The 27,806-nt window shown below is 38.7% G+C and overlaps 1 protein-coding gene across 6 annotated transcripts in view; it reads left to right on the top strand.

The window, feature by feature from the left end:
- The window catches only part of IQCM (IQ motif containing M), a 167,129-nt gene extending 139,567 nt beyond the window's left edge, over nucleotides 1-27,562 (top strand). For 3 of the 6 annotated variants that reach the window (XM_039539279.1, XM_039539280.1, XM_039539281.1), the window contains exon 14: nucleotides 27,073-27,550. In XM_039539279.1, coding sequence (XP_039395213.1) covers nucleotides 27,073-27,215 — 143 coding nt within the window. In that variant the 3' untranslated portion in view covers nucleotides 27,216-27,550. Of the gene's footprint in view, nucleotides 1-19,771; nucleotides 19,801-24,838; nucleotides 25,066-27,072 lie in introns of those variants that run through there. The other 3 variants (XR_005598733.1, XM_039539283.1, XM_039539282.1) reach the window with 3 other exon arrangements.
- The last annotated feature ends 244 nt before the right edge of the window (nucleotides 27,563-27,806 follow it).

Genomic DNA, 27,806 nt, shown 5'->3' with positions numbered 1-27,806 from the left:
TCAAATGACACATTTATGCAGATCTAGTCCTAGGTGCCTAAGTCACATTGAACTCAATGTGCATTAAGTGAGTAGGCACTTTTGAAAATCTCATTAGGTGCCCATCTGAATCTTTAAGCACAGGGACACATTTTAAAGGTATTTATAAGTGCCTAAGTCCCTTTTGTAAATGGGACTTTATCTCCCAAGTCACTTAAACACTTTGAAAATCTTATTCTGGATCAGTTTGTCAGCCTTCTAATGTTCTCAGTATATTTTTATGTTCATGTATTGCCTTTTTTCCTGTATTAAAAACTGTAAATGTAAAAGAAAAACATAGTCTTTGGTGTTAATCAAGCTAGATTGTTTTATTTAAATATGTATTAAGTCATTTTACAAATATTATTTACTCAATCTAATTAAAGAAATCTGTAAAAAAAAATGTGCAAATTAAAAAATATATTCAGGCCTGACTGTAGTGGGTGCAATTAAAATTTTGAGTTCAGCATGCACAGCAGACCATAATTGTCTCAAAGGAATCATTACACTCTATTATGTGTATGGTCCCTATACTATACATACAATATTGAATACTTCAACTATGAGATTCCCACAACAGAGATGTATAGTTTGCGGATTCTGTTGGGAATAGAGCTGCCTCAAATTGGGAATTTCCTGTGCATAGGAAATTTAGACATTTCAAAATATGGTTTTAATGATTCAGACTGAGTCTAAATTTTGTAGACATTTCTTGTGAACTGGAGATTCTGACAAATTTAATTTAGTTTTAGAACACCAAAACGGCAGAGCCGAGAGCCTCAACTTTGAGAATCAGAGGTTGCCTGGGTCTCCCAGAGTTTCCAAGGCTGCCAGACTTCTGGCTCCTCAGCAGGGATCCTGGAAGCCCTGAAAAGATCCTGGAAGCCCCGGTGGAGCCATGAGTGGAGCCCAGGGTGTGTTTACACAGCATTTTAGAGCAAGCCTCCCAGTTTAGGCTCACAGACTTGGGTTAGGAGGCAAGGCCGGCTCCAGCATTTTGCTACCCCAAGTGGCGGGGGGTGGAGGAAAGCTGCGATTGGCGGCACCTCTACCACATCTGCTTCATTATTCTTCGGTGGAAATTTGGCAGCAGGTCCTTCCCTTAGAGAGGGACTGAGGGACCCGCCGCCGAAGAGCCGGACATGCTGCCCCTCTCCATTGGCTGCCTCAAGCACCTGCTTGCTGCGCTGGTGCCTGAAGCCGGCCTGTTAGTAGGGCTTGTACTAGTGCTCTAAAAATAGCTGTATAGATAGGACTTTGAAATTGAGGCTCAGGCTGGAGTTTGGACACTGAAGCCTAGGGATGGGGCTGGGCAGCTCACTCCAAAATACTATGTAGATACTACCTTGTGCTTCCTGTTCCCCTACAAGTAATTTAATGCTTGACAAACCAACGTTTTCTGATGAAACTCTGTTGGGAATTACATAAATCTGATCCAAGTAAGCACAAAGGTCCATCCACCCAGATGAGATTGTAGTATTGGGGCCATAGAGAAAAATATTAAAAAAGGCAGATCCAAGCAAGACAGCTAATGGTTTAAAATGAAAATATGTGTTTTTTTAATACATTACTTGGACACACTGTCTTGGTGCCCTTGTGATAATACTTATTTATAATTTTAACAGATGCAAGACTAGGATTTTTTTTTTCTGGGACAATTCTTTTTTGACTAATGAACCAGAAGAACAGCTTCATGCTTGCAGTCAAGAAACTCAATAATGTCAAATCTGTGATTCATACTTGCAGTCCTTTGAATATGAAAACAACTGATAAAATAAATTTCTGAAAACATTTTAGGAAACTGTAAATTCCTTAAGCTTTATTTTCTTGTTCTTTGAAACACACTTTCTATTTATTATTATATTACTATATAATGCTTACATTCAGCATGTCTAATTTAACTAGCTAGCATGGTAGTTTTTCCAAGTATGTTTATACTGGTATTTCTGTAACATTTGAGGAAAAACAATAACAAAAACATGAAAAATATACAAAGGTGATTACATAACTGTCACACTGGCTGGCATGGCTCGTGACTGTGTGTGCCTACCTCAGGGCAGACTGCCAAAAACAGGGCAGAGACCCCAAATTGGTATGTTCTATAATTAGATTTCACCAAGCCAGTAACAAATGGGAATGGCTGGGAGGAGAGGGAGATTTCCATGCCCGTTTTCACAAGTTCAATGCAAACATTTTCAAAGTAATAAAGCATAATGTATATACATATTTCCTAATAGCATAGCATATAGACATTACAAGTGAGATTAATGCATGCAGCAACTTACAAGCATTTCATAGAGTCTAAACAGTAAATACATTCTTATAAGACTAATACCTATTTTGAACAAAACTAACAAACAGGTGAATTGGTTTGGGTTCCAGCTGTGAGTTTGTCAGTTCTTAGCTTATGCCAACTGCCTGGCCAGAGTTGGCACTTGGTTTACCAGCATCACAATAACAATTTGTCTTTCCTTTAAAATCAATAGGAGTTAAGTATCTAAGCACTTCTGAAAATCCTGCTCCTAGGCACTTTTGAAAATTTTACCCTACGTCTCTAATTTCACTATGCTGGGACTTTGATTCTATTCCAAGACTACTACTTCCTGCATGATTTTTATTTTTATTGGAGGTCTTCTAGCCTATGTACCAACTATATCCTACCTGACTTAAATCGTGAAATCTGAAGATGAGAGGCATGAAGTGGCATTGGTGTTGGTTTTGAACTCTCTATGCTATTCCAGGGCTTCTTCAGGGGCTTTTGCCTCTTGAACTGACCTAGCCAGTCTAGGCCCTATTCCTTCTCTATGGTATCTGAATGCCTCAAAGTGTTTTAATAGCAAGGAGAGGGAAGCAGTGCAGATTTGGGATGGGATGAATCTGAAGGATTCCAGCTTGCTCCAGGTCAGTAAAGCCTGAGTCCCATATAGGGGTTTCCTTGGGGGGACCGAGTAGAAGGGTGTATCATTCTGCTTTAGTGAACACACTCTTTATGGATGAATACTCCTCTCCATACACGGATGTGACAGGGAGGATTGAGCCATTAGTATTTATACTCACGTTCATATTTACTATTCAGTCACTGAGATCTGGCACTGTGAGTATACAGCTTATGAAATGAGAAGACTTCCCTTCTACAGTAGGGTGCATATCAATCACAGCAATGAAAATTAAAAATCCAACCATGCTCTAAACTTCTGCCATAACATTAAAAGTATACTGGATCAGAACATTTCAAACGGTCTGTTTCTGGTATTTCCAATACACCCACTACTGTATTATATAGGTGATGTGAGTTCTACTTGAAGGACTGCAGGATTTTCCCTAATGATGTTCTGGGACCTTCTTCAAATAGCTGTTTGCCTTAACCAAAAATACTGCTGTAGCCTTTTACTGCTGCTACCCAACAAGGGGACATAACTTCATGCTCTAGATACATCTGTACACTCTGTATATGCCTCCCTGTAATTTTCCTATTAGATATTTCTTCTGTTGAGGTTTTTTAATAATATCTAAACGAGAGATGAAAAGCATTGAGTTTAATTTGTACATTTCACATATAGCAGGATCTGGCAATTATTATTTAACATGATTTGCTTAAATGTGTAATATTGTCACGGATGTGTCTGAACCTTTGAATCATGCTACTTTTGAAATCCATTGAAGGTTATTATGAACAGCATTTCTGAACATGATGATATAATAGGGCTCAAGTTGTCAAATGATGCTTTTCAGGAGATGATTCCACATTACAGAAAAGTTTTTCTATTTAACTATTACTAGCTGCCATTCTGTTTGAATCAAAGAAGATTGGTACAGTTATAAAGCAGTTAGATTCCAAATGCAACATATCCCTTATATATACGACACTTGACATCAGTGGGAGTTTTGAATGTAAGTGGAGTTGGATTGTTTCCTTAGGAACCATCATATCCTATCAAGTATCCATACTGAACATAGAACTACAAGTTACACTTCATGTATCCTGTAAACACAGAAGTTGGCTAGGAACCCAGGTAATCATGGGCAGATGATTCCTTCTTGCAGAAACTACTCATGTATTTTACCAATATAACTAGGAAAGAAAAATATTTAATTGATTGTGTAATACAGCATCTTGAAATAACCTGACCAGAGCTAGGGGAACTTTTATGACAGTATAGTATAATCACCAAAAAATGGAGTTTCATTCAAACCAAACCCATAGATGCTGGAACTGAAGGTGCTGGGGGTGCTACTGCACTCCTGGCTTGAAGTGGTTTCCATTAAATGCAGTGTTTACAGTTTGGTTTGATGACTCTCAGCACCCCTACTATCCAAATTGTTCCTGCACTCGGCCCTCTGGCCATGTCACCAGTTGAGTCTGCCACCCCCTTCTGAAGGATTAACAGAATCCATCAAAATATAAAAGTCCAATGTCCTGCACAAAAGAGTCTTCAGCCCACATCCAGGCCTCTGTGGGTTGCGTGCTCTTGCCTTGGGGTTTACAATGTCACTATCCCCCTTACCTCTTGGGAAGAAGGGGTATGTGCCCCATTGTGGAAGGTGGGGCTAGTAGGGGAACCCGGGCCCTCCCTCACAACCAGGCTCCAGCCCAGGACCCTATGAAAGACAGCAATGTCAAACATCTAGGAGTGCTTCAGGGCTGCACTTCCTACTACTGACCTTCCCAATCCACGGTGTGGTCAAAAGCGTTGCAGATGATCCACAAGAAAATGGTGCAAAAGGTTCCCTAGTGCTAGGTAAAGGCTAGTCCGTCCTCTAAGCCTGTGGTAGATCCCACTTTCATCCCGGACTCCAGCTGTACCCTTACTCAGGAGTTCCCAAGTTAAGTTGCGCCTCCTATCCTGCCTGACCCCTTTCTTTCTTTTTCTTTTCCTGTCATTTTATGGCACTGCAGCCATAAGCTCAGCATTTGACCACCACCTACCACAGTTTTTGCATAATCAAAATCTGTATCCTCTCACTCTGTCCTTTATCTTTAAAAAAAAGTACAATAATGTTTTGTTTTTTAATGCTACCCCACTTTCCTGGCATTTTCACCAATCCTTTCAGACTATAGTCTTTCTTTTTGAGACATCTCAATTCTACATAAATAATCTTTCTTTCTGTATAATTCTCCCTGCATTGCCATAGCAGATTCTCACCTGTTTCTTTAATTTTGCATTTCGCATAACTCATCTTTGTATGTTTGATAGATACAAATTATCATTCAAGCCATGGTGACCTCTTAATACTCTAAATACAGCTATTTAACTTCTTCTGTCTTAGCTGTGTAGTATAATGTTATCTTCAAATTTAGGACATATTTCATAGAGCCTTCATCCTTTTTACTCTTTTTGGTCCATGTTTCTTCTTAAATTCTCTCTTAACCAAACTTTTAAAGTTATGGGTATTCAGAGGAATCTTGATATCAAGTTCCTCATTTTAAGGCATTTTTTTGCTGCTTTATGTGCCATTTCATAGCCAGGTCTCCTGATGTGCCAGAAATCCACACTATTAGTATATGTATACTTAATGATACTATCTTCATATTTAATTAATTTATTCCTGCTTTCTGATGTTCCCTTTCTGAGCTTCATTACACCAGATAAAAAGTCAGATAGGATAGGAGCTGTAGCTGGGCAGACATCCCTTACCCAGGTCAGTGCCAACAGTATACCCACCAATTCAGCCATAATAATAGTCACAACATTGGATAGTTTTACTTATCTCTTAATTCCAAATTCAGGGATACCAGAAGACTGTTCCCACTCTACCCACGTTGTCCTCTTTAGATCTGTCTGTATAGATATGGTAAATGGGATCAGCATTGCCATATATAAACTCATAAATTTTATTCAACATATTTGATGACCCTGCTGTTCCCTTTGTTTTATTGTATAATTCCACAATCCACAACTGGTGTGACAACCGCCCAGCTATACTTTGATTTCCCATTACTAAAGATTTTAATATCTTCATTTTCATTCAAGTAATATACCCCCCTTTAACCTTGTTAGCATGTGGGAGTTTGTGGCATTCAGTTACATCTTGTCTACTTAATTCTCAACAATACTCGTATATTTGTGTAGTACTCTTATCTTTACTATTAACCTTACCCATTAGCCTTAGCCAAAAAGGTTAAATCTAACAATTTCATCCTTAAATTGTATAGGCTTGTCTCTGGTAGCTACCTGCATCATACATAATGGTGTTGTTATGCTTCTGCCACATGTGATTTGCAGCAGCTGGGTTTCATTTGTCTCTCTTTTTTTAAATGATGATTTAGAAGCCAAATTGAAGGCGTGATATCCATAATCTATAACTGGTCATCTTATTAAGTGTCCTATACAGCGTCATCAGTGTGTTCTTATTTGTACCTGAATTGTTCCCAGCAATACTTTTCAGCAGATTTGTCATATCTGGAGAATGGATTAGATGACCTCTCGAGGTCCCTTCCAGTCCTATGATTCTATGATCTTTACATTTAGTCTTGGTATTTTCTATATGACTCTTCCGAGTTAGGTTGTTGTTTAACATAACTCCTAAAAATATAAAATTTTGAACAACCTGAATTTTCTGTGCATAGAGACATGTTCCATTCTTCCCCAATCTTCCATTTTGTGAAGATTACTCTGTTTTGTTTTACAAAGTGAGAACTTAAATCCCCAAGCATCTTCCCATTTTCAACTCCCCCCAAGTACCTCATTGGTTCTTTCCATGGGCTATCTTAAGTCTTCGATGTTTGACCCATATAACACAGTCATCCGCAAATAGGGCAATACCTATTCCTGCCCATACACACTCCAGGAGATCATTAATCATGCTGTTAAGTAATGTAGTACCAATAATAGTCTCCTGCTGAGTGTCATTAGTAATTTTATAAATATTCAACAAAGTAGCAGTTTGTATCACTACTAACTTTTTGGAATGCTTTTGCTATAATTTCCACTTTATCCTAAGTTAGAACTTTCAACTTTATCATTTACTATAAGTCTGGGTATACATTTGTTTTTACGCTATATCCCATTCAGTCTTTTAACTTAGGATTTCTGAGTCCCTGGAATCTTTGTTCATTTTCAAAAAATCATAGAACAGGAAGGGACCATGAGAGGTCATCTAGGCCAGCCCCTGCACTCGTGGTAGGACTAAGTATTATCTAGACCATCCCTGACAGGTGTTTGTCTAACCAGCTCTTAAAAATCTCCAGATGGAGATTCCACAACCTCCCTGGGCAATTTATTCCAGTGCTTAACCACCCTGACAGTTAGGAAGTTTTTCTTAATGTCCAACCTAAACCACCTACAATCTAAGCCCATTCCTTCTTGTCCTGTCCTCAGAGGTTAAGGAGAACAATTTTTCTCCCTCCTCCTTGTGCCAATCTTATGTGCTTGAAAACTTATGTCCCCTCTCAGTCTTCTCTTTTCCCAACTAAACAAACCTAATCTTCCCTCATAGATCATGTTTTCTAGACCTTTAATACTTTTTGTTGCTCTTCTTGGACTTTCTCCAATTTGTCCACATCTTTCCTGAAATGTGGCACCCAGAACTGGACATAATACTCCAGTTGAGGCCTAATCAGTGTGGAGTAGAGCAGAAGAATTACATCTCATATCTTGCTTACAAGACTCCTGCTAATATAGCCCAGAATTATGTTTGCCTTTTTTGTATTTAGTTTGTGATCCACTATGACCCCCAGATCCCTTTCTGCAGTACTCCTTCCTAGGCAGTCATTTCCCATTTTGTATGTGTGCAACTGATATTTCCTTGCCAAGTTTCTAAGTTCTGCATTTGTCCATATTGAATTTCATTCTGTTTACTGCAGACCATTTCTCCAGTTTGTCCAGATCATTTTGAATTTTAATCCTATTATCCAAAGCACTTGCATCCTCTTCCAGCTTGGTATCACCCACAAACGTTATAAGTGTACTCTCTATGCCATTATCTAAATCATTGATGAAGATACTGAACAGAACTGGACCCAGAACTGATCTCTGTAGGATCCCACTCATTATGCCCTTCCAATTTGACTGTGAATTATTGATAACTCTCTGGGAACAGTTTTCCAATCAGTTACGCTCCCACTTTATAGTAGCTCCATGTATTTCCCTAGTTTGTTTGAGAAGGTCATGTGAGACAGTATCAAAAGCCTTACTAAGCTATACCACATCTACCATTTCCCTTCGCCCCATCCACAAGGCATATTACCCTGTCAAAGAAAGCTATTAGGTTTGTTTGACATGATTTGTTCTTGACAAATCCTTGTTGACTGTTACTTATCAATTTATTATCATCTAGGTGTTTGCAAATTGATTGCTTAATTATATGCTCCATTGTCTTTCTGAGTACTGAAGTTAAGCTGACTAGTCAATAAATTCTCTTGTCCTTATTTTCCTTTTTTTAGATGGGCACTATACTTGCTCTTTCCCAGTCCTCTAGAAACTCTCCTGTCTTCCATGATTTTTGGAAGATAGTCACTAATGGCTTGGATACCGCCTCAGTCAGCTCCTTGAGCAGTCTAGGATGTATTTCATCAGGCTCTGGTGACTTAAAGACATCTAACTTGTCAAGTAATTTTTCCACAATACTTTCTCCAAATATTTTTTGCTTTATTAATAAGCCTTGTGCCATCGCTTTACATCTTTTATAGTTCATTAAGTCCTTGCTGTTCAATTATTTTTTGCTTGTTTGTCTGCTGTATTTCTTTCTTTAATTGCTGCTTTGCATCCTTCATTTCACCAGGGAACTAGATTTCTGAGTTTGTGGAATTCAATATTCTATAGCTAGGTTGGCTGCTGCTACAGCTCCCTTTATTATATTACCATGAAATTCCTCTAAATTCTCACTTATGAAATTTGTACTTAGATACTTATCACACTTACTCTTAAAGAGACCCCAAATTGCTTTTCTGTGGTTTCAGGTAGGGATTCTTTCAGTTTTTTCAACATTACTTTGGTCTTGATATATAATTAGTAGGACTGTCAAGTGATTAAAAAAATTAATTGCAGTTAGTCACGCTGTTAAACAATAATAGAATACCATTTATATAAATATCTTTGGATGTTTTACACATTTTCAAATATATTGATTTCAATTACAACACAGAATACAAAGTGTACAGTGTTCACTTTATTTTTTTATTACAAATATTTGCATTGTAAAAAAGAAACAGTATTTCAACTCACTTAATACAAGTACTGTAGTGCAATCCCTTAATCATGAAATTTAATTAATGCATTTTTTTTTAATGAGCGTCATCAGCATGGAAGCATGTCCTCTGGAATGGTGGCTGAAGAATGTTTAGCATATCTGGCGCATAAACGGCAGCATTATCGCCTGTAAATGTAAACAAACTTGTTTGTCTTAGCGATTGGCTGCACAGAAAGTTGAACTGAGTGGACCTGTAGGCTCTAAAGTTTTACATTGTTTTATTTTTGAATGCAGTTATTTGTTGTACATAAGTCTACATTTGTAAGTTCAACTTTCATGACAAAGAGGTTGCACTACAGTACTTGTATGAGGTGAATTGAAAAATACTATTTCTTTTATCATTTTACAGTGCATATATTTGTAATATAAAGTGAGCACTGTATACTTTGTATTCTATATTGTAATTGAAATCAATATATTTTGAAAATGTAGAAAAACATCCAAGATATTTAATAAATGTTAATTGATATTCTATTGTTTAACAGTGCAATTAAAACTGTGATTAATCGTGATTAATTTTTTAAATCTCGATTAATTTTTTTGAGTTAATCATGTGAGTTTACTGCAATTAATCAACAGCCCTAATAATTAATATAGGAAAATGATCACGTCTCATTCCATCTTTTTATAGATTTCCCATCTGCATTTCCTTGCTATATTGCTTGTTGCAATTCCAGATCTAAACATGAAAAGATTCCATCCGCCAAATTAAACCAGTGTGGGCTCTTCCCCCTACGGGGTGGCGGGGAACCACACCGCCTCACTACAGATCCATTATTAGTAGAAATTTAAAAATCTGTTCATTAGCAGTTATTTTTATTGCTACACGCAGGCTCTGGGTTAATCAGAATCATAGACCAATAAAGTACTGACTACATTATGAAAAAACTACTAGACTTCTGAGAAGACAGTTTTTGATCATGGACTAATTAAATGGAGATTCACTTCTCTCAGGAAATGAAGTAAGGAAGAACCATTGTTGCCCCATCTTATTACTGTGTCTAATTTGTTTCCTTGAATCATCTCAGGCAGTTTCCATATTTGCACAAACACTTCCAGTCTTGAATAACATGCTGCAGTTACTCATAGAGTGGTAAAATTTCAGCACTTGCCAATCTTCACTAGTAATTCTCTTTGCATAAAAAAACATCATTTTCCATTGGTTACCCAATAATGTCTGATGTCCTACTGGCAGCTCCAAAACAGTGCAATTAACAGGTGGTTTTTTTCCTTCCAGAAAATTTAAGTATGATGTCTGGAAGTAGATGTGATTCTACAGCTCAATGAGGGTTTGTCTTCTAAGTTAACGGGAGCCCTAAATCGCTGTCACGAGACAATCCAACCAGTCAGCTCAAAAAAATGTTCTGACCTCACTGTCAGCTAGTAAGTGGTCAGTGGGAAAATTCATTTCTATAATGGTGGCCCAAAGTAATTTCACCAACTCATGTTAGAGCAAATCAATGGCATTTAAAGTTTCCCTTTCCCTTTCGGAAGTCATACCTATGTATAACATGTTGTGAATCCATCTGATGTATTGATTATTAACTGTTAAGAAGAAATTATTTGTCACTTCTCCATCTTCCAGATACCTCTTAAATGCATGAGAATATGTACAGAAATCTTTATAACTAGTCTGACTCTAATGCTGTCTCTATACTTGGGAACTAGCCTAAATCAATAGGTAATTCTCTTCTTCCAGAAACCCATTTGCACTTACTGGAATCTTGGGTTGATCCAGTCTGGCTCCAGGGTGCAGTTTCTCAAGGACTGAATGCTTTATATCCAGGCTCCTGTGGTCCATCTGTGACTCTTACAGCCAGGTCACTTTCCCCCCTACTCTTATTACTGGCTTTCTCTGTAGATGTTTTGCAGATCTCACTTCTTTTGCCTGCCCTTTGACCCACTATCATCCTTCAATTTCCTGTTACTGCTGCTGGCTGAGCAGTACCCCTTTGTTCCTCTTCTTGTTTTTTTACCCCCTATAGGAGAACCAGGATTTAGAAAACAGTAATTTTCATTTAAAATGTAATAATCTCAGGATCCAATTGTGTTCTTGCTTCAGCCAACTCTCCATGCTCACCATCACTGTTGGTTACCTCATCCTCCATACCCTAACCGTGGGTATTTTATAGCAGGGTAGCATGGGAAAGAGGAGAAGGAAAAGTCTATTTTAAATGCAGTTCCATTTAATGATCAATTTTGGATCAGAGTACAAAAAAGCCCATTTATTCATGGCCACTTATGCTGCACTTGTCAACAAAAGAGACGTACTACTGAAGTTAGATATTCGAGCAGCAACTCTAGCCACATTTACGTGTATGAGTGAGAGTAGGGTGATCATATTTGTGAAACAGAAAATCAGGAAACATTCTTAATATTCTCATCACAGGCAAGGTGCGTGGGGAAGATGGACAATTTGGGCAGATGAGGAGAATTTTGTTCAGGGCGTTTAACAAATTTGATGCAGAAGGTGTTTTGTAGGGGGACTGGGCTGTACTGCACATGTGCTTAAATACTGCACTGATCTTGTGTGATAAAAAGCCAGACTCTGCTGCGGCTCCCTGGATGACTGTACACAAGGGGCATTTGAGTGATGGCTAGAGGAACTGGCAAAGGCTATGAGATGCATGGCTAAGCAGATGCTTTGGTCATTCACTTTATATAAAGGATGCAGATTAGATGGAGTAGCTCTGCATCCCTCTGAGGCATTGGGGAAGGATTGCTCTCCCCTCTTACCTGTTGACATGTGTCCAGTACCTATCAACTCCTTGGACTGGGAGCACACCTGAGGATTTTGGCTTTGATGTGCAAAGTGTACCTGTGCGAAAGGTATTCTATCTTTTTTGTTAATTTGTTGTAATTTTCTATTATCCATGAACATGTTAAAAGGGCTCAATATACCATGGGGCCTACATTTTCTAAGGTGGCTAACAACTTGGGTGCCCAACTTGAGATACCCCTACAGCGTGTGCTAAAAATCTTGTAGACCAATTACATACAAAGCAACTATGCATATACGAAGCAAATATTTGAAGCTCAGTCTTGCAAACATTTTTAATTTTGTTTCTTACAGTCAGGAACTCAAAGCAATTTGATTGTATTGTGGAGTATTGTATTGCCAAATTTCAGTTTTTAGATCGATGCTGGTTTTGAGTGATATGAGCTGTGATTTTGAAGTTGGTTTGAGGGAGTAGATTATATGCTTTGTGTGCCATGTTTCAGACCTGAGAAAGGAAATATACTGCCAAGTTAAAAACTCCTGATAAACAGGATTTAAAATAGAAATGATGAGACAACCCTAACAATAGCATTCTGAATGGCGACATTGTCATTCTGAATGGATATCAGCTTGAATCAAATTGAATAACAATGCTTTTTTTCTTCATTAAGGCCATTAAAATCTGTAAGGCTATGAGACCTGGGTAGACATAAAGGTTTTAAAAAGCAATGAGGAGAGACTAATGTTCATTGCTGTGTACTTACTCTGAGAGCCCAATTAACTAAAAGTTTGTGCTAATGTATTCTCACTGAAAATCAAGCAGAATAGCATACATTTTTGTTATTGCACTAGTACAAAAAGGAAATATGAAATTCTTCTCAATCTTTTCATATAAATATTAATCTAGATTCACTTTAGAGTTACAGAATTATTTTAATAATTAAGGGGTAGATTAGTGCTATTTGTGCATAACATCAAAATTTAAGGACTGATCAGGATTCTGTCTCTGCATTGCTACACTACCTCAGCTGAGCATCTTTGGTAATATTGCAGTTTGCTATTGTTTTTTGAAAGTGCTAATTTTAGTATGAAATGTGATAAGAATTCTTTAAAAACTTAATTGCATGCTCTTTTTTGGCAATAGCATTTTGTGTCTCTGAAATTTGTCTTTTCAGAGTGCTTTATGTAGTTTCTCTTAATACCCTGTAATTTAATAATTGGGGTGGGAGGCTGAGCAGAATATGGAATTGTAAAGAATTTGCATACTCTTTTGATATGTAGGCTATGATATGCACAGACCTTTTTCTTTATATTTATCTTGAAAAACCATTTTGGTGGGGATAGTCTGGGCCCAACCAGAGCACAGAATGACCACAGGACAAGGGACCAGAAAGGGGCTGCTGTTAGCTGTCTGGCCCCAAATGGTGCTTTGTGAACTCACAACAGAGTCCTATAGCAGAGGAGAAGATTAATATATTATGGTTGAGATGTGACCCCGCTTCTGCACAGGTTTTAAGGTGCACATACATTTTAGATTTGCTCTTCCTTTGTCTTTTTCCTGGCTTCTCTCTCCTTACCTTGACCACTTTCCCCTCTTGCAACTGGCCCAACAGCAATGTGGATATTTTGCAGAAAGAATAAAAGCAGATGGTGGTAGTGAGGGAGCACTTAGCAGAACTACCTTTCTCTTTCATGAGATCCCTGTGTTTTTTCCACAGATCTTCTTCCCCTCTGCACTGTTCAGTGGAGTGGAGGGAACACAGGGGTGATACAACATTAACTGGAAGTTCTAGGTTGCAATTCCATATTAGAACACTCGTGCATTCGTTTTAGTATGTAAGGATTGCATTTTCAGTTGATGGCAAAGGTGCCTAGCCCATGGACATTCTTTTGTGATTATTTTAACTACTAGTGAATAAAAGAAGTGTAAGATAGCAAGTGTCTCACTTGCATCATTTTCAGAACAGAATTTCTTGCTTCGTACAATGTGTGTTATTTTAGTTTTAGAAAATATGGCTTAGGTGAAGAAATGCTGGATATTTACATCCTGTCTATTACAGGCATGACACCAAAATTAAAGACAGCCATGTATTTATTATCTCAGTCTTTCATGCTCTGTTGCATGTATATTTTCGTACCAATCCCAGATTGCATATCATTACTGAAAGATCCAAGTCAACGTATAGTATGGTTTCTGTAGGAAGTACAAGCACACTTAGGCTACAGTACAATTCCAATAGTTTTTGTTTAGCTTGTTATTTTTATATTGGTGTGCAAACAAGGGGGGCATCACACAGCCTGCCATGTTGTTTCTTGTAGTCTTTACAAATATATATTTTTTAATTGAAGTTTGAATTCATGATGGATAAGAGAAATGTAGAAAGTAGTAGAGAAGTCGATGATACAGTCTGTAATGGTCAATTTTTGTTGGCTGTGCCACCTTGTAAAGAGGGAACCTTCTCCTTGGAAGTATTTTCTCCATTTTCAGGAACAGAACAAAAGACAAAACTGTAATTTTTTGGACTGATTTTCAAAGATGCTGAACATCGAACTGCAGTTGAAATAAATGGGAATAAATAAAGAAAATAAATGGGAGCTATAGGTGTTCATTACTTCTGAAAATCAGACCCTAACCTTTTGACGTAAAGTCTATTTTAATAGCTTTCAAACTTGCTTTGTGCTGTAGGCTGTTCACAATGGTGGTGGATATTGTTCATTCTCAAATAGATGAAGCTAAAGTCTGTTGCTGAGATACACTTAGTTTAAAATGTTAACCATAGGAATGTTAACCATGGGAATGTGGGAAAGAATAGAACTAATTTCCACAAAAAATATTTTCATTGTGGCCTACATGAGGCATTCTGCTAAAATAGAGCCTGATCCTCCACAACCCTTATGAGTAATTTCATTCACTTAGGGTGAAATTCACCCCTATGCAAAGAACCAGCATAAAATCTATGAATCATTCAAGTCCCGTGTACCATTTAAACCCCACCTATTTTGATGTCTCCAAAAAGACTTCACTGGTTCATAGGTCTCATTCTGGTTCTCTGCATCAGGTGAAATTCACCTGTGAGCAGTGCCACTGAATTCAACTTTACACACTTGAATATTCAGCAGGACTACTCCAGTAAAATAAGTTATTCAAATACATCAGTAAATGTTGGCAGGATCAAGCTCACTTGCCATAGATGGCAAAAGAAAAAGGTGTTTTTGTTTGTTTGTGTTTTCACTTCTTTCAGTTGTAGGGAGTGTGGGAGTACAAAGAGTCTGAATTTTTGTTAATGATAGTACATTAAGGAGCAGTTTAGCAGCAGTAGCAATTTATGACATAAATATGGGCAATAGCAACTTCAGGACCTCAGATGACAAAGATTGCTCTTGTGCCAAACATGGTGTGTTCCTATCCATAGTCCAGTTAGAATTGGATGAATGTTGGGTTTTTTTTGCTGAAAAATGCAGATTTGAATAGATTGAAACATTTCACAGTCATATCAAATTTGCTGAATTGTTTCTTTGGAAAAAACCCCACAAAAATAATTCAAAAAGTTGAAATGTTTCATTTTGATATTGGCGTTCTGTTTTGAATTTTTACCTTGTTTTTATTTTTAAAAAAATTAAAAGGTAAAAATATAGAAGAAAAAGTCCCCCAAAAACAAAGCAAATCATGTTTCAAATAGAACAAAATGTTTTAATGAATTTTTCTTTACTTTTTTTGGTTCACCAATTTTTTTTTTAAATTTAATTTTGGGTCTACTCAAAATAACACTTTTTTCTGGTTCAGCCACTGAACTGAAAAACTGGTTATTTACACAGCTCTAATTCCAGTGGTGATTTGTTATTCTCTCACAGGCAAGATCATCCTTCATTGGCAAGTGCAGTTATCTTATCTTACATCTGAGAAGCTTAAAGACTAACCAGTCTCTGGCTTTTTCCTCTCTCCCTAATACACAGAGGATTACCCTTGTGAAGGACTACATAAATAGAAAATGTGATGGCTGTGCTTTAACTACAGTAAGCCTGCTTTTTTCTCCTGTCAACAATTTTAAGCAGCAGTGCTACATCCATATTAAGTGTGAATTCTCTTGTGTAAATCCCATTAGGGTTAATAGAATTTTAGTTTTACTGCTTAATACATTTTCAAGTGGATTAACTTTTGAGAAATATATAACCACTATGATGCACAGAACATGATCATATACAAGTATCAATATATTATAGCTACAATATGAGGAAATCTAATTAAACACATTCATGTAGTTTATTTAAAGAAATACTTGTACTTTGGAGAAACTTTAAAACCCTTTTGTACCTTTCTTTTTCATTATTAGTTGCCCTTGCCACCTTTACTGATTATAAAAGTGCATTCTTTGTTTAAATTTGTATTGTTTTAAACTTAGTCTTAATGCTGAATATGTGACATCAGACTTTACAATCTAATGCCATTGAAATGTGATAAATATAAAATTATGACAGATGCAGGACCAATCTGAAGGAACGGGCCTGTGAAGGAGAGAGCTGATATTCAAATGCAAATATTTCAGATAATATTTTTTAAAAACTACATTACATTGCAAATATTACACTGCATTATAAACTGGAGTTTTTTCAATTTTGTCCTGTTTTCATATTAAAAGCACATTTTTGAACATAAAATAAGCTTATGACATTAAGTAAGCACTGCATCTAAAATCATCATTTTTATCAGCAGAAAACTTAACTGAGAATTTTCTTTATGTCACTGCTACTATTTTAGATTTGCCAACCTAAAACCAAGCTGTTTTGTAACTCTGTAATGTTAAATTTATAACAGAGAAGTAAATCCATTTTATTGAGGCAGATTAGCTCCTAAACTTTCAGTTAGTGGTATCATTCTACATTTAATGCAGGAGCTGGGTAACTATAGGCCAGTTAGCTTGACATTAATCCTGAGCAAAATCATGGAAAAGCTTACAATGGATGCACTCAGTAAAGAAAGAAAGAGGTTCTGTAATGTATGCCTGTCCACATGATTAATGAAAAATATGTTTTTTCAAACAAACGATGTTATTTTTAATGAGATTACAAATTGGGTTGACAAAAGTTAACATAATATATTTAGTATTCTGTAAGACATTTGACTTAGTACTGCATAATATTCTACTTAAGCAGTATACAAGTCAATGTAACACATGTACAATGGATTAAAAACTGACAGATTTCAAAAGTAATTGTAAATGGAGAATCATCATCCAATCAGAAAATTTCTAGTGAAGTCCAACAGGGATCTGTTCTTAGCTGAGTGCTATTCTATATCTTTTTCTGGGGGAAAATATAAATTATTGCTGGTAAAGTTTTCAGATGACACAAAAATTGGTAGAATTGTAAATAATTATAAGGACAGGGCAGTTCAATAGAGCAATCTGTATCACTTGGTAAGCTGGGGGTCACTTAAACAATGTGTTTTAATAAAGTTTAAATGCAAGATCACATATCTAGGAACCAAGAAACTAAGTCACATTTATAGGATGAGGCGATATGTATTTTGGAAACTAGTGATACATGGATCATAGTGGATTACCAAATAAACATGAGCTCCCAATGCAATGAAATGGCTAAGAGAGAATCTGGATGCATAAGCAGGATCCTCTCATGGAGTTCCTCCAATATCATTCTGCTGGGGCAGGCTTTGTTCCCCCCACTCAAATAGGCTGCAGGCTCACTCTAAAAACCAGCGAGTCCTAGGAGTGGGGGATCTCTGAGAGACCAGGCCATTTATACAGAAGCTCAATGCCTCCACACTAGCTGTATTCCCTGGGGAGCCCCTGGGTACCCATTGGATTCCTCACTGCTCTTGGCCACCTTAAGGAACACTGTATGGGTAGGATCTGGAGAAAAGATAATATAGTTCAAGCCGTATTATCTTTTCTGGAGATTTTCCACACAGATGGAGGAGTGGTGGAGGACACCAACAGATGTGTCTTTCCCAGTCTTACTCCCCTTTCCTACCCACTCTTCTCCTAGTCTGCTCAGTCTCTGCCCCCTCCCCAACAACAAAAACTCCAGATGTACTAAGCACCCTTGACAGGGCTTTAAGGAAGTGAGGATGGTTCGACATAGGCAATTGACTTTCCTTTCCATGTTTGGATCTTCCATCCATACCTGGCTTGGGGAGACAGTCTGGGTATATTGTAGGTCTGTAGGGGTTATCCTCCTGAGATGGGCAAATTTGTTTGTTAAATAAGAACATCTGTCTGCTCCTCCAGATATTTGTCTGTCTCTTGAATGGAACTAAACTCAAAAATCTTTTAGGTTTGAGTATGTCCTTTGATTCCTTTCCCTTCTTTTCTCCTCATTCTCTCCCCAGTCCCAAAACTTTTGCTGGCATCCCACTCAAGGGGTTCTCTGGTGGCAACATCCCAGAGAGCAGACAAGTATTTGAACTCTCACTGCTTAATCTAGTCGAATTTCCAAACCTTTTAATGTTCACCCATCATTATGGATCGTGCCCACTATCTAGTAAGGTTCTTCTGTTTCTTCTTTTCTTCCAGATCCCTCTGCTCACCTTCTTTTTATTTGTGTTGCATGTTTATAGACCACCTAAGACTTGTTAAATTAATAGGATGTATAAACTGACACAATATAATAACACCCCTGAAAAGAGGTGCAGACTTATGCAGTGAGAAGAAGATACTGTAGTCTGGAATAGTGATCTCTTCTGAAAAGATATGTAACCTTCTTCGGAGAACTGGCTTCATGATTATTTCATTTTCCTTGTGGTTACAGTCTGAAGACTGATTCTAAAAATGGCATTGTAGCTCCAGCTGGGAGGTGTGATTCCCAGCATGGGTAGACAGACACCCACTAGATCTGCTCAACCTAGCACACTAAAAATAGCTGTGTGAATGTTGAGGCACCGATGGCAGCTTGGGCTAGCTACCTGAGTCCAAGCCTGCCCAGCCTTTGGGTCCAAACTTGGATGGCGAGCCCAATCTGCTATTTGTGCTGCAATATCCACGCTGCTATTTTTGGTGTGCTAGGCTGAGCAGAGCTACCACAAGTCTGTCTACCTATGCTGGTACCAACAACTACAAGCTGCAGTATAGACAGAGACTCCTAGAGAAAATGTAAAAAGCTGCTGTTTTTTCTAAATGCCAGCCCTGCAAACTGTCTGTGACCTTAAAGTCGAGTTGCCACATTGCAATAATGAATTGCCTGGAACTGGAACTTAAGAGTACTGCTGATGGCACATGAGTCAGAATAGGCTCCAGTCTGCTCTTCCACAGTGTATTGCCTCTATGGGACTAACTGAAAGTGGTAAAAACTTCTATTTTTGTCAGAAAATATCTCACTGCAGATATGATCCTTAGCACATTCGGGGAAATAATTAGTTGAAAAACAAGGTGAGACATTTACATAATCATTTTTCTGATTGTAACCACAGTTGGAAACTCTGAAGTACATTACAATACACATCCCCAATGCCATCTCTCGGAGAAGCCAAGATGGCTTGTTTTTATGTTCTGCCATTTTTGACTTGCCCAAATTGTTTTCCAGTGGAAAGAACCATAAATCCCTCCCTTTCCGTTACCCTTTCTTATTGAAATCTCTGTGTTCCATCCAGTTCATGCATGAGTTCGTCATCTTCAGAGGTGCACAGCCAGTGTTTCATAGTTGTTTGTTATGCCTACATCTGAACATGTTTTGTGATTTTATAAAACCTGTATGTGTGGGCGATGTAAGCCTTTCTTTCAGATCCACTAGCAGCATTTTCTCTTTTAAATGGGAGTTTACTGTCTTTCCAGTGATTTGTTGCCTACAGTTATATTGTAAAGGACAACTGCCTCATATTTATCCATTTCACAGCTGCTTGACATGTACAAGATGTCTGGAGCAAAACACCTCTGATGCTGACTGATGTATCAAGTATGTGTTCTCCTGTGACACTAATATTAAATAACAATAATAATAATTAATACCAGGCTCTTATATAGCAATTTTCATCAGTAGATTTCAAAGCACTTTACAAAGGAAGAAAATAGCATTATCCCTATTTTACAAGTGGGGAAACGGAGGCACAGAACAAGGTAGTGATTTGCTGCAGTATGTTGCTACATTTACAAGGCATTCTTCACAATCATTTCTCAGGACACTGAACTGTTCTGAGTCTCCACTCCTATAGGTATTTCTGTTTTTAATTGTCCATTCAGGCTTTCCTCTCATTATTTTGTACTGAGGAAAGTCCTAAGCCAATGTCTCATCATAATTTGACAAACATTTTGCAAAAAAAAAGACTGTCCCTGCTGCATAACATGCATGTACAGCTTCATGTATGGTTAACACACATCTGGCTCAAGAAGGGGAATATCTATCTTTGAGAGCTGGCTTAACGTAGCTTTCTAATGCTCATGCTTGATGGATAATTGATCAGTGCCTTGCAAAGTGATTGTTAGGGATGCCTTGTAAATGCAGATTGGGGGTCGTGGTAGGTTTGACCCTCTGGTTCTTCCCCCTCTCCCCACCTCCCATTGTGTGAAAAACATCTTCCAGCTTTATTTTTTTATGTTTAGAAGCTTTGGCAGAATGAGAGGGGTTAAATAAATAAATAAATATTAACCTCAGGACTAAAATTAAGGAGTCACAAGCACTTGGTCAAAACAAGAGACACTTTTGGAGGGACAACTCTCTTAAATAATCAAATTCTCAAAAGCAAATCATCAGAAAGAACCCCGGCCCACCAAATGACTAGCAAGTAAGAATTTAAAATCAGTTCCTTTCAGAAGTGCTGATTATTGTTATTGGAACTGATCTGAAAAACTCTCAAGAGCCTCATTTTGTATGTAACAAATTACATACCGTTTCAACCCTTAATTGGTAATAGACTGTTTTATGCAGTTCAGTCCTCGGGATGTATGCCTATTTTCCACAGATCCTGCCAAAGAGAGTTTCCATTTTGGGGCTTCCTGCTTATTTCTTCCAGCTGCTTCTCTTTCCTATCCCTTCTGCTGTTCTCCTCCTCCTGTGTTCTTGTTTTACTACTGACAGTTGTATCTCTTCTTTTTTATATACATAGAATTTGTAATGTAAATGGTCTTGACAATTGTTTGTTTTTATTTTTTATCTTTATCCTCTTTTTAATGTATTTTAAGTTTACTTTTCAGTTTGAGGCAATCATTAAGCTGGGGAGTGTGTTGCTCATTCAAATTTGTTAAATGTGAAAATAAGAGTTTTGAAAGATTTACAAGGAGCATGTTCAGTTCTCAAATGTAGCACGACTCTGCTTGTGTCAATAAAATCATAAGCCATATGATGGAACTACTTCTCATGGGGTATTGTTAGTATATACTTAGACTTAGAAGGAAAAGTTAGACTTAGAAGGAAAAGAAGCAGAGGCAGTTTTTTGACCTTTTGGAGACTTTTGGTTACCTTTTACTGGAATAACTTTAGCTGAATCAGCAGTGATATAGGGATCACTGCTGCAAATGCTTTACCTTGTAACTTTACTCATATGAGTGGTCCAATTGGCTTCAAGTCAGTGACATGTCATTTGCTCAGATATGTGTAGGTGTTAGCAGGATAGGGGCCTTTGTTTGCTTGTTTTTCCCTATTTTGGAAAAAATTAAAAACTTCCTGGTGTTAATTTTTTGATCTGTTGAAAATTATGGCCACTTAGAAAAGTTGCATTCAAATAAGTGTTACAGAGTGTTTATTTTAAAGTAAACATACCAGCAACATAGCTGTATATTGTGGCTGTCATGTTTTAAAATAAATATTCTGTCTGTGAGGCATTGCTAAGTGACACTACAGGATGCTAAGTGCCGTGTTATAAATGTACTAAAGTTAGCAGAGCTTCTCCCAACTAAGCATGGTCGCTCCCATGTTTACCTGATCTAGATCAAGAGCCAGGTGGCTCCCTATGCACCTGCTTTGAGCTCTTCCATAGAGGTGCCACTGCTGGGGGTGTGGAGAACATCAGGAAGTATTTTGTCTTTGGAAGGCAAAGTGGCTTCTGGGCATACAGAGGCCACATGCCCACTTCTGCACCCCTCTCTGCAGTGAAACTTACTGAGCACCTGAGCTGCTGGTGTAGAAGAGTGGATCTATGATCACCCCTCTTTCCTGCATCCTTTGTTGTACTATGTAGTCTTTTTCACTGTCCACAATGCAGGGGCTGTAATTCTGCCTGGCCCGTACATCTTTTTAATTTCATCTTTTGTTTTATAAGCATGTTAAAGTTGCTTTTCCTGTTCTCGTAAGGATTGTATTAATAGATTTGTTTTAATTTTTCATTTTTTTAATCTAAAAATATTTACCGAATACTTGTACAAGTAATTATTGCAAACTGTTTTAAAAACTACACCTCTTGACAAAGTTCAGGAAGCATAATGGTGTTTGTTGTTTTTCTGATTTTGTCTTTCTAAAGAACTAAAAATAAGCAAAAGCAGCAATCATTCTCTTGTATCACATGGGGCCTGATTCTGCATTGCTTGCACTCCCAAACTCCTTTATGGACTAGAGTTTTGGGAATTCAATGGCTGCAAGATCAAACTTGTGAGGATAAAGTCCCTCAACAATTTGGACACATTCAACGAGCTTTGTTTGTGAGGAGGGTATAATTCTGTAAGCATCTCTGAGAAAAAATATGTGTTGTTATAACTCCATGTTGCTGATATTTTTTTTGGTAATCTAGCATCATCCTTTTATTATAGGGGAGCACCAGATCTACTACAGTTAAGGTTGGGAAACCCTTTCAGTTTAAAGGATGACTATTCACAGTGCCCTAAAACCTGCATGTTTACTAAGATTGCTTTGAAATTGGGTGTCTCTCATGAGGGCATGATGTAGGGCTAATGATCCAAAATTGGTGTCATTTGACCACACAGCTTCCAAGATTCAGCCCTCCCACAAGAAAAAAAAAACTTATGAAGTTTGACACATTCAACCAACTGGTTTTTTTTGCACAGGCATAGGGATCAAACCATAGCTCTGGTCGGGCCCCAAAGAGTCTCAGTCACTCAACATTTACCCCAGCTAGTGCAAGGCAAACATCCCATTTTAGGGCACAGTATTGGAAACATTAATGGACAAAACGTTTTTACACACACACACGCTATAGCCAGCCAGTATTCATTGGAGCTGGGCGGCTCAAGGGGATGTGATGTGATGTGGCCATTGAATCTGAACTGCACATGGGCACTTTGTTTGAAGCCAACCCTTGGCAGAAATAGGAAAATGAAATATAGCCATGTTGATACAATCTGCCTTTGTCAAAGGGTTGGGTTGTGTTATTTTTGTTTTGTTGGGAAATGTGATTTGAGTGCAGCAAAAAATTCAAGTGATCAAACTTCACTCAAAAACAAAATAAATTACACACAAATTCTTGCTGGGAAGGGTTGAGGGATTAGGGACTGGAGGAGTTGGGGGGAATAGGGGAGGGAGTTACGGACTGCCACAGGGAGAGGGGGATAAATGGGGATGGGTCGTAGAGGAGGGGAGAAGGATTGGGGGTTTAGGTCAGGGAGTGGGATTGGGGATTAGGGACAGTGAGAGTGGAAGTGTGGGACCTTGGGAGGGGTAACATTGAGGAGGATGGCAGGTGGTATGGGGGATTAGATACAAGGGGGCTATCAGCCCCCCATTCTCCTTTCTTGTGTGTGCTGGGATTTGGGAGAGGGCCTTGTCCCTCTGGGGATGTCTAAACCCTTCTCCCTACACCCCCCCCCCCCACCCCACCCTCATGTGGGAGCTAGGAAATGGTCCTTTCCCTCTCAAGACCTCCTGTACTTTCAGGATTATACTGTGCTAGAGATCTGGATATAGCAAAGCAGTTGCTGATTATTAATGTTGTACAAAATTATAGCAGAGCATCAGCTTTCCTATAGACAAGGTTGAGAAAACTTTTCTGTTTAAAGGTCGATTCTTCTAAGTGCTCTACAATTCTCATGCTTAGTCAGATTGTCTGGCCTCTTTGAGTGATGCCCCAGCACACACATACCAATACCAATACTCTGCCTTTGTTGAACAGGAGCTTCCTACACTTGCCCTACACTGAAACATTTAGTCTACTTCACAGAAACAATACCACAATTGCTAAATTTTGCAGCCCCTATGACCGTTTTACAATCTTATGCACACAATGCCATCTAACACTATATTTTCACTTACCCCTCATTAATCCCACAGACCACTCTTATCTCTGACCTATCTGCTGACAATTCCCCTGGAAAGAAGACCCCTGTGTCCTGCTACTGATGTAACCTACAGAACTCATTGCTGAAATTAGACATACTAGATTTCTCAAGATATACATGAACCTCTTTCATTGATTGCATACATGGAGGTCAGGGAGAGAGGCTCACATGAATACCTCACATCACTATCAGCGCTCTGCCAAACTGCTTCATATAATCCTTTCACCATTCAATACAGTTACATTTACTACAGTGAATGCAACTGGAGTACATGCAGATAATTCTATGCTATTGCCAGCTCCAGTGGCGGGAAGAGTTATAGTTGCATGAGCACGTGTCTTATCTCTGTATTTCCTGGTTTTCAGACATTTGAATTTTGCAGAACTCAACAATTTGGAAGAGCAGAGATACCACAACAACAACTATATACTTAGCAAAAGTCTGCAGCACTGAATAGACATGGCCACTTTCTATGGCTTTATTCCAGGCTTCTAGAAGCTCCTGACTGCATCTGGTGCAGTCAGGTTAATCATGGATGAGTGCATGGCTGCTGCCAGTAGGATGGCTGAGCAATGTCCTCTCCTGACCTCAAGTCCCATCTTCAGAGCTCAATGTGCAGGGACTTTATATCTGATGCGGGCTGTAAGAAATACTATCAAGCAACCTTAACTCTGCATTAATAAAGTTTTCTGTCAGTGAATTATAGATAGAAGTCTTTACTGGGGTGCACATTCACTTTCAGATATCGATCTTGCAGTCAGAGTTTAAGGCAAGAAGTACCTCCAGATCATCTAGCCTGACCTCCTGTATATCGGAGGCCAACAATACCACCCAGCACCTGCACACTAAACCCAACAACTGAATTAGACTAAGATATTACTGCCCACAGGAGATCAGACTATTATGTGCTATAGGGAGAAAATAGGAGTGATGGAGGTGCTCCAATGTCTGAGGCCTCTGTAATGGCAGGTAAGTGACTATGTGAGATATACCCAGATCCTAGCAAGTGACCCACACCCACATGCTGCAGAGGAAGGTGACACCCCCACCCTCACCCTCACCCTCAGTCACTACAATCTGATCTGGGGCAAAATTCTTTTCTGACCCTACATTTGGCCATTAGTTAGTGTGGCAAGGCATCTTCTCGGTCTCACCAGCCTCAGCTGTTTTGAGCCTTGGTGAGACAGGCTTGGGTAAATAGTCCCTCTTGGTTGCAAGTCTGTACCTTCTCTCCACCAGTCTTTTGTGCTTGCTTTTCTCCCTTATGGAAGGGAATACAGCCACCCCTCCTGATGAGTCTTGCTGTTCCTCACCTACTGGCAGTTTGACTTCCCCCTCTCTTTCCCCACAAGGGGAGGGTTTAAAAAGGTTTCAGGCATCCTTAGTTGGAATCAGCTGATCCTAATTGACCTCAGGTAACTTTCTCTCAGCTGATCCTAATTGATCTCTGGTAACCCCTTCTCAGCTGAACCTGATTGACCTGTAGTCACCCCTCCTCGGTTGATAGGCAGGAGGGCCTTTTACCCTCCTTTTTTCTACCCTGCCCTTGCAGCTGTCTGTCCTGAGTTTATCACATTAGGCACTGACCATATGAGCAAGAACCAGCCAGCCAAGCACCTGAAAGGGAGAGAATGGTCAGAGCCACATCAGAGTTCTGGCCCATCCTGCTCCAGTGTCCCATCTCCAGTCATGGCCATCTCTGATGCCTCACTGGAAGGAGACCAAAAATCCACTCACAAAAATCAGAGTACATTACGGGTGTTGGAGGTGGGAGAATCCCTTTCTAACCTCTGAGGGTGGCTGGCTGAAGCTTTTAGGAACATGAGCTTTTAGGAACAGAAGGCATAAACTGATAACGATCCCCAGGCTGCTGAGCCCTGCCCCCTACCAGCGCAAGCAACCCCTTCTACAATCAGTCAAATTTGTCAAGCTCTGTCTTTAAACTAATTAAGTTGTTTGCCCCCACAACTCCCATTGGGAGGCTGTTCCAGAACCTCATTCCTCTGATGGTTAGGCACCTTTATCCAGCCAGAATTTGCTCAGGACCAGTTTATACCTGTTTGTTCTTGTGTCAACATTGTCCTTTAGCTTAAATAGCTCATCATTCTCCTTGTTGTTTCCCTCTCCACCTTGGATGTACTTATAAAAAAAATTATATCCCCTCTCAGCCTTTTTTTTGCTTGGCTAAACAAGCTAAATTCTTCAGCGCCTCTCATAAGATAGGCCCTCCATTCCATCTTTCTTGAACATGGGTGACCAGTACTTTATACAATATTTCAAACAAACTCTTACCAGTGCCTTGTACAATGGTATTAATACTCCTCTACTGGAAATACCTTGCCTGATACATCCTAGGATTGCATTTGCCTTTTTCACAGCTGCATCACAATGGTGTCTCAAAATCATCCTGTGATCAACCCACACCCCAAAGTCTCTCTCCTCCTCTGTTTTTTCCAACTCATGAGCTCCTAGCTGGAAGCAGAAATTCTTATTATTAGAACCTAAGTGCATGACCTTGCACTTCATACCATTGGATTTCATCCCATTTCTGTCAGTCCAGTCTTCAAAGTCATCCAGATTTTCCTCAATAATGTTCTGATATCCCCTGTATTGACGATGACATCCAACTTTGTGTCACTGGCAAATTTCATTAGCACTTTTGTACTTTTTGTTGCAAGGTCATTAAGTAACTTATTGAATAACACTGGTCCCAAGACAGATCCTTGAGCAACTCCACTGGTCACCTTCCAATTTGATCATTCACCTTTTACCATAGCCTGTTGTTGTCTTCCCTTTAGCCAGTTCCAATTCTTGTACTAATCTCCATCTTCTCTGATTTAACTAATAGTTTACCATGTGGTAACATGTCAAATCATGTCTCATAAGGGCTGATTTTGGTCATGCTGTTTGCAGTTTGAGTAATCTTTATTTGTAGACTTCCAATTTACAAACAAATCTGTTCATTTTGTATTATAGTGAGTGGACATCCAGCATTAAAGGCAGCTGACATTCGAGTGGTCGGAGAGTTAGTAGCCTCATCAATGAGAGAGTGGAAATTGAAAAACCTTTCTGCTCAGGATTCTAGCGATGATGGATGGAAAGTAGCCAACAGTCTTTAAATGTCAAATTCTTCTGCAAGTGTCCAAAAGCAAGGAGTTTGATTGTAAGGATTCTGTTATAGGCAGAAGAGAAACAAAAGTACTACAGCTGTGTATACACAATACATAGAAATTCCACATGCAGACAAACATAATCAGTTAGGCTCTTAAAGCTATTTTTTGAAAATCCAGTAAGCTATGTTACTCAAGCTCTATTTCTGAAGTATATATGTTGGTGTGCATATCACAGGATATACGGTAACAGTATAGGAAGCATGTACAAATGCTTTAAAGGAACAAATCAGTACAATAAAATCTTCTCAACTGAGAAAGAAAAGTTATTTTAATTTGTGGGGAAAATGTAGACACATCAGCCAGTGATTTTTTTAAAGAGTACTACAACGTTTTCTTAAAACTGGGGCCAGATCCTCATGTCCTTAGTCTTTACTCTGGCAAAACTCCTATTGATTTCAATGAGAGTTTGTATATAGTAATTGAGTAAGCATTTCAGAATTTGGCCCTAAAAGGGAAATCTTGCTTCCCCATCCTCCCTGTGAGTGCAGATGGGCCTCTGTCCATGGATCCAGTGTGATTCCACTGTGAACTATAGGA

Source organism: Mauremys reevesii, linkage group 5 (assembly GCF_016161935.1).
Source record: "Mauremys reevesii isolate NIE-2019 linkage group 5, ASM1616193v1, whole genome shotgun sequence".
NCBI lineage: Eukaryota > Metazoa > Chordata > Testudines > Geoemydidae > Mauremys > Mauremys reevesii.
This window is presented reverse-complemented; position numbering and strand designations above follow the sequence as displayed.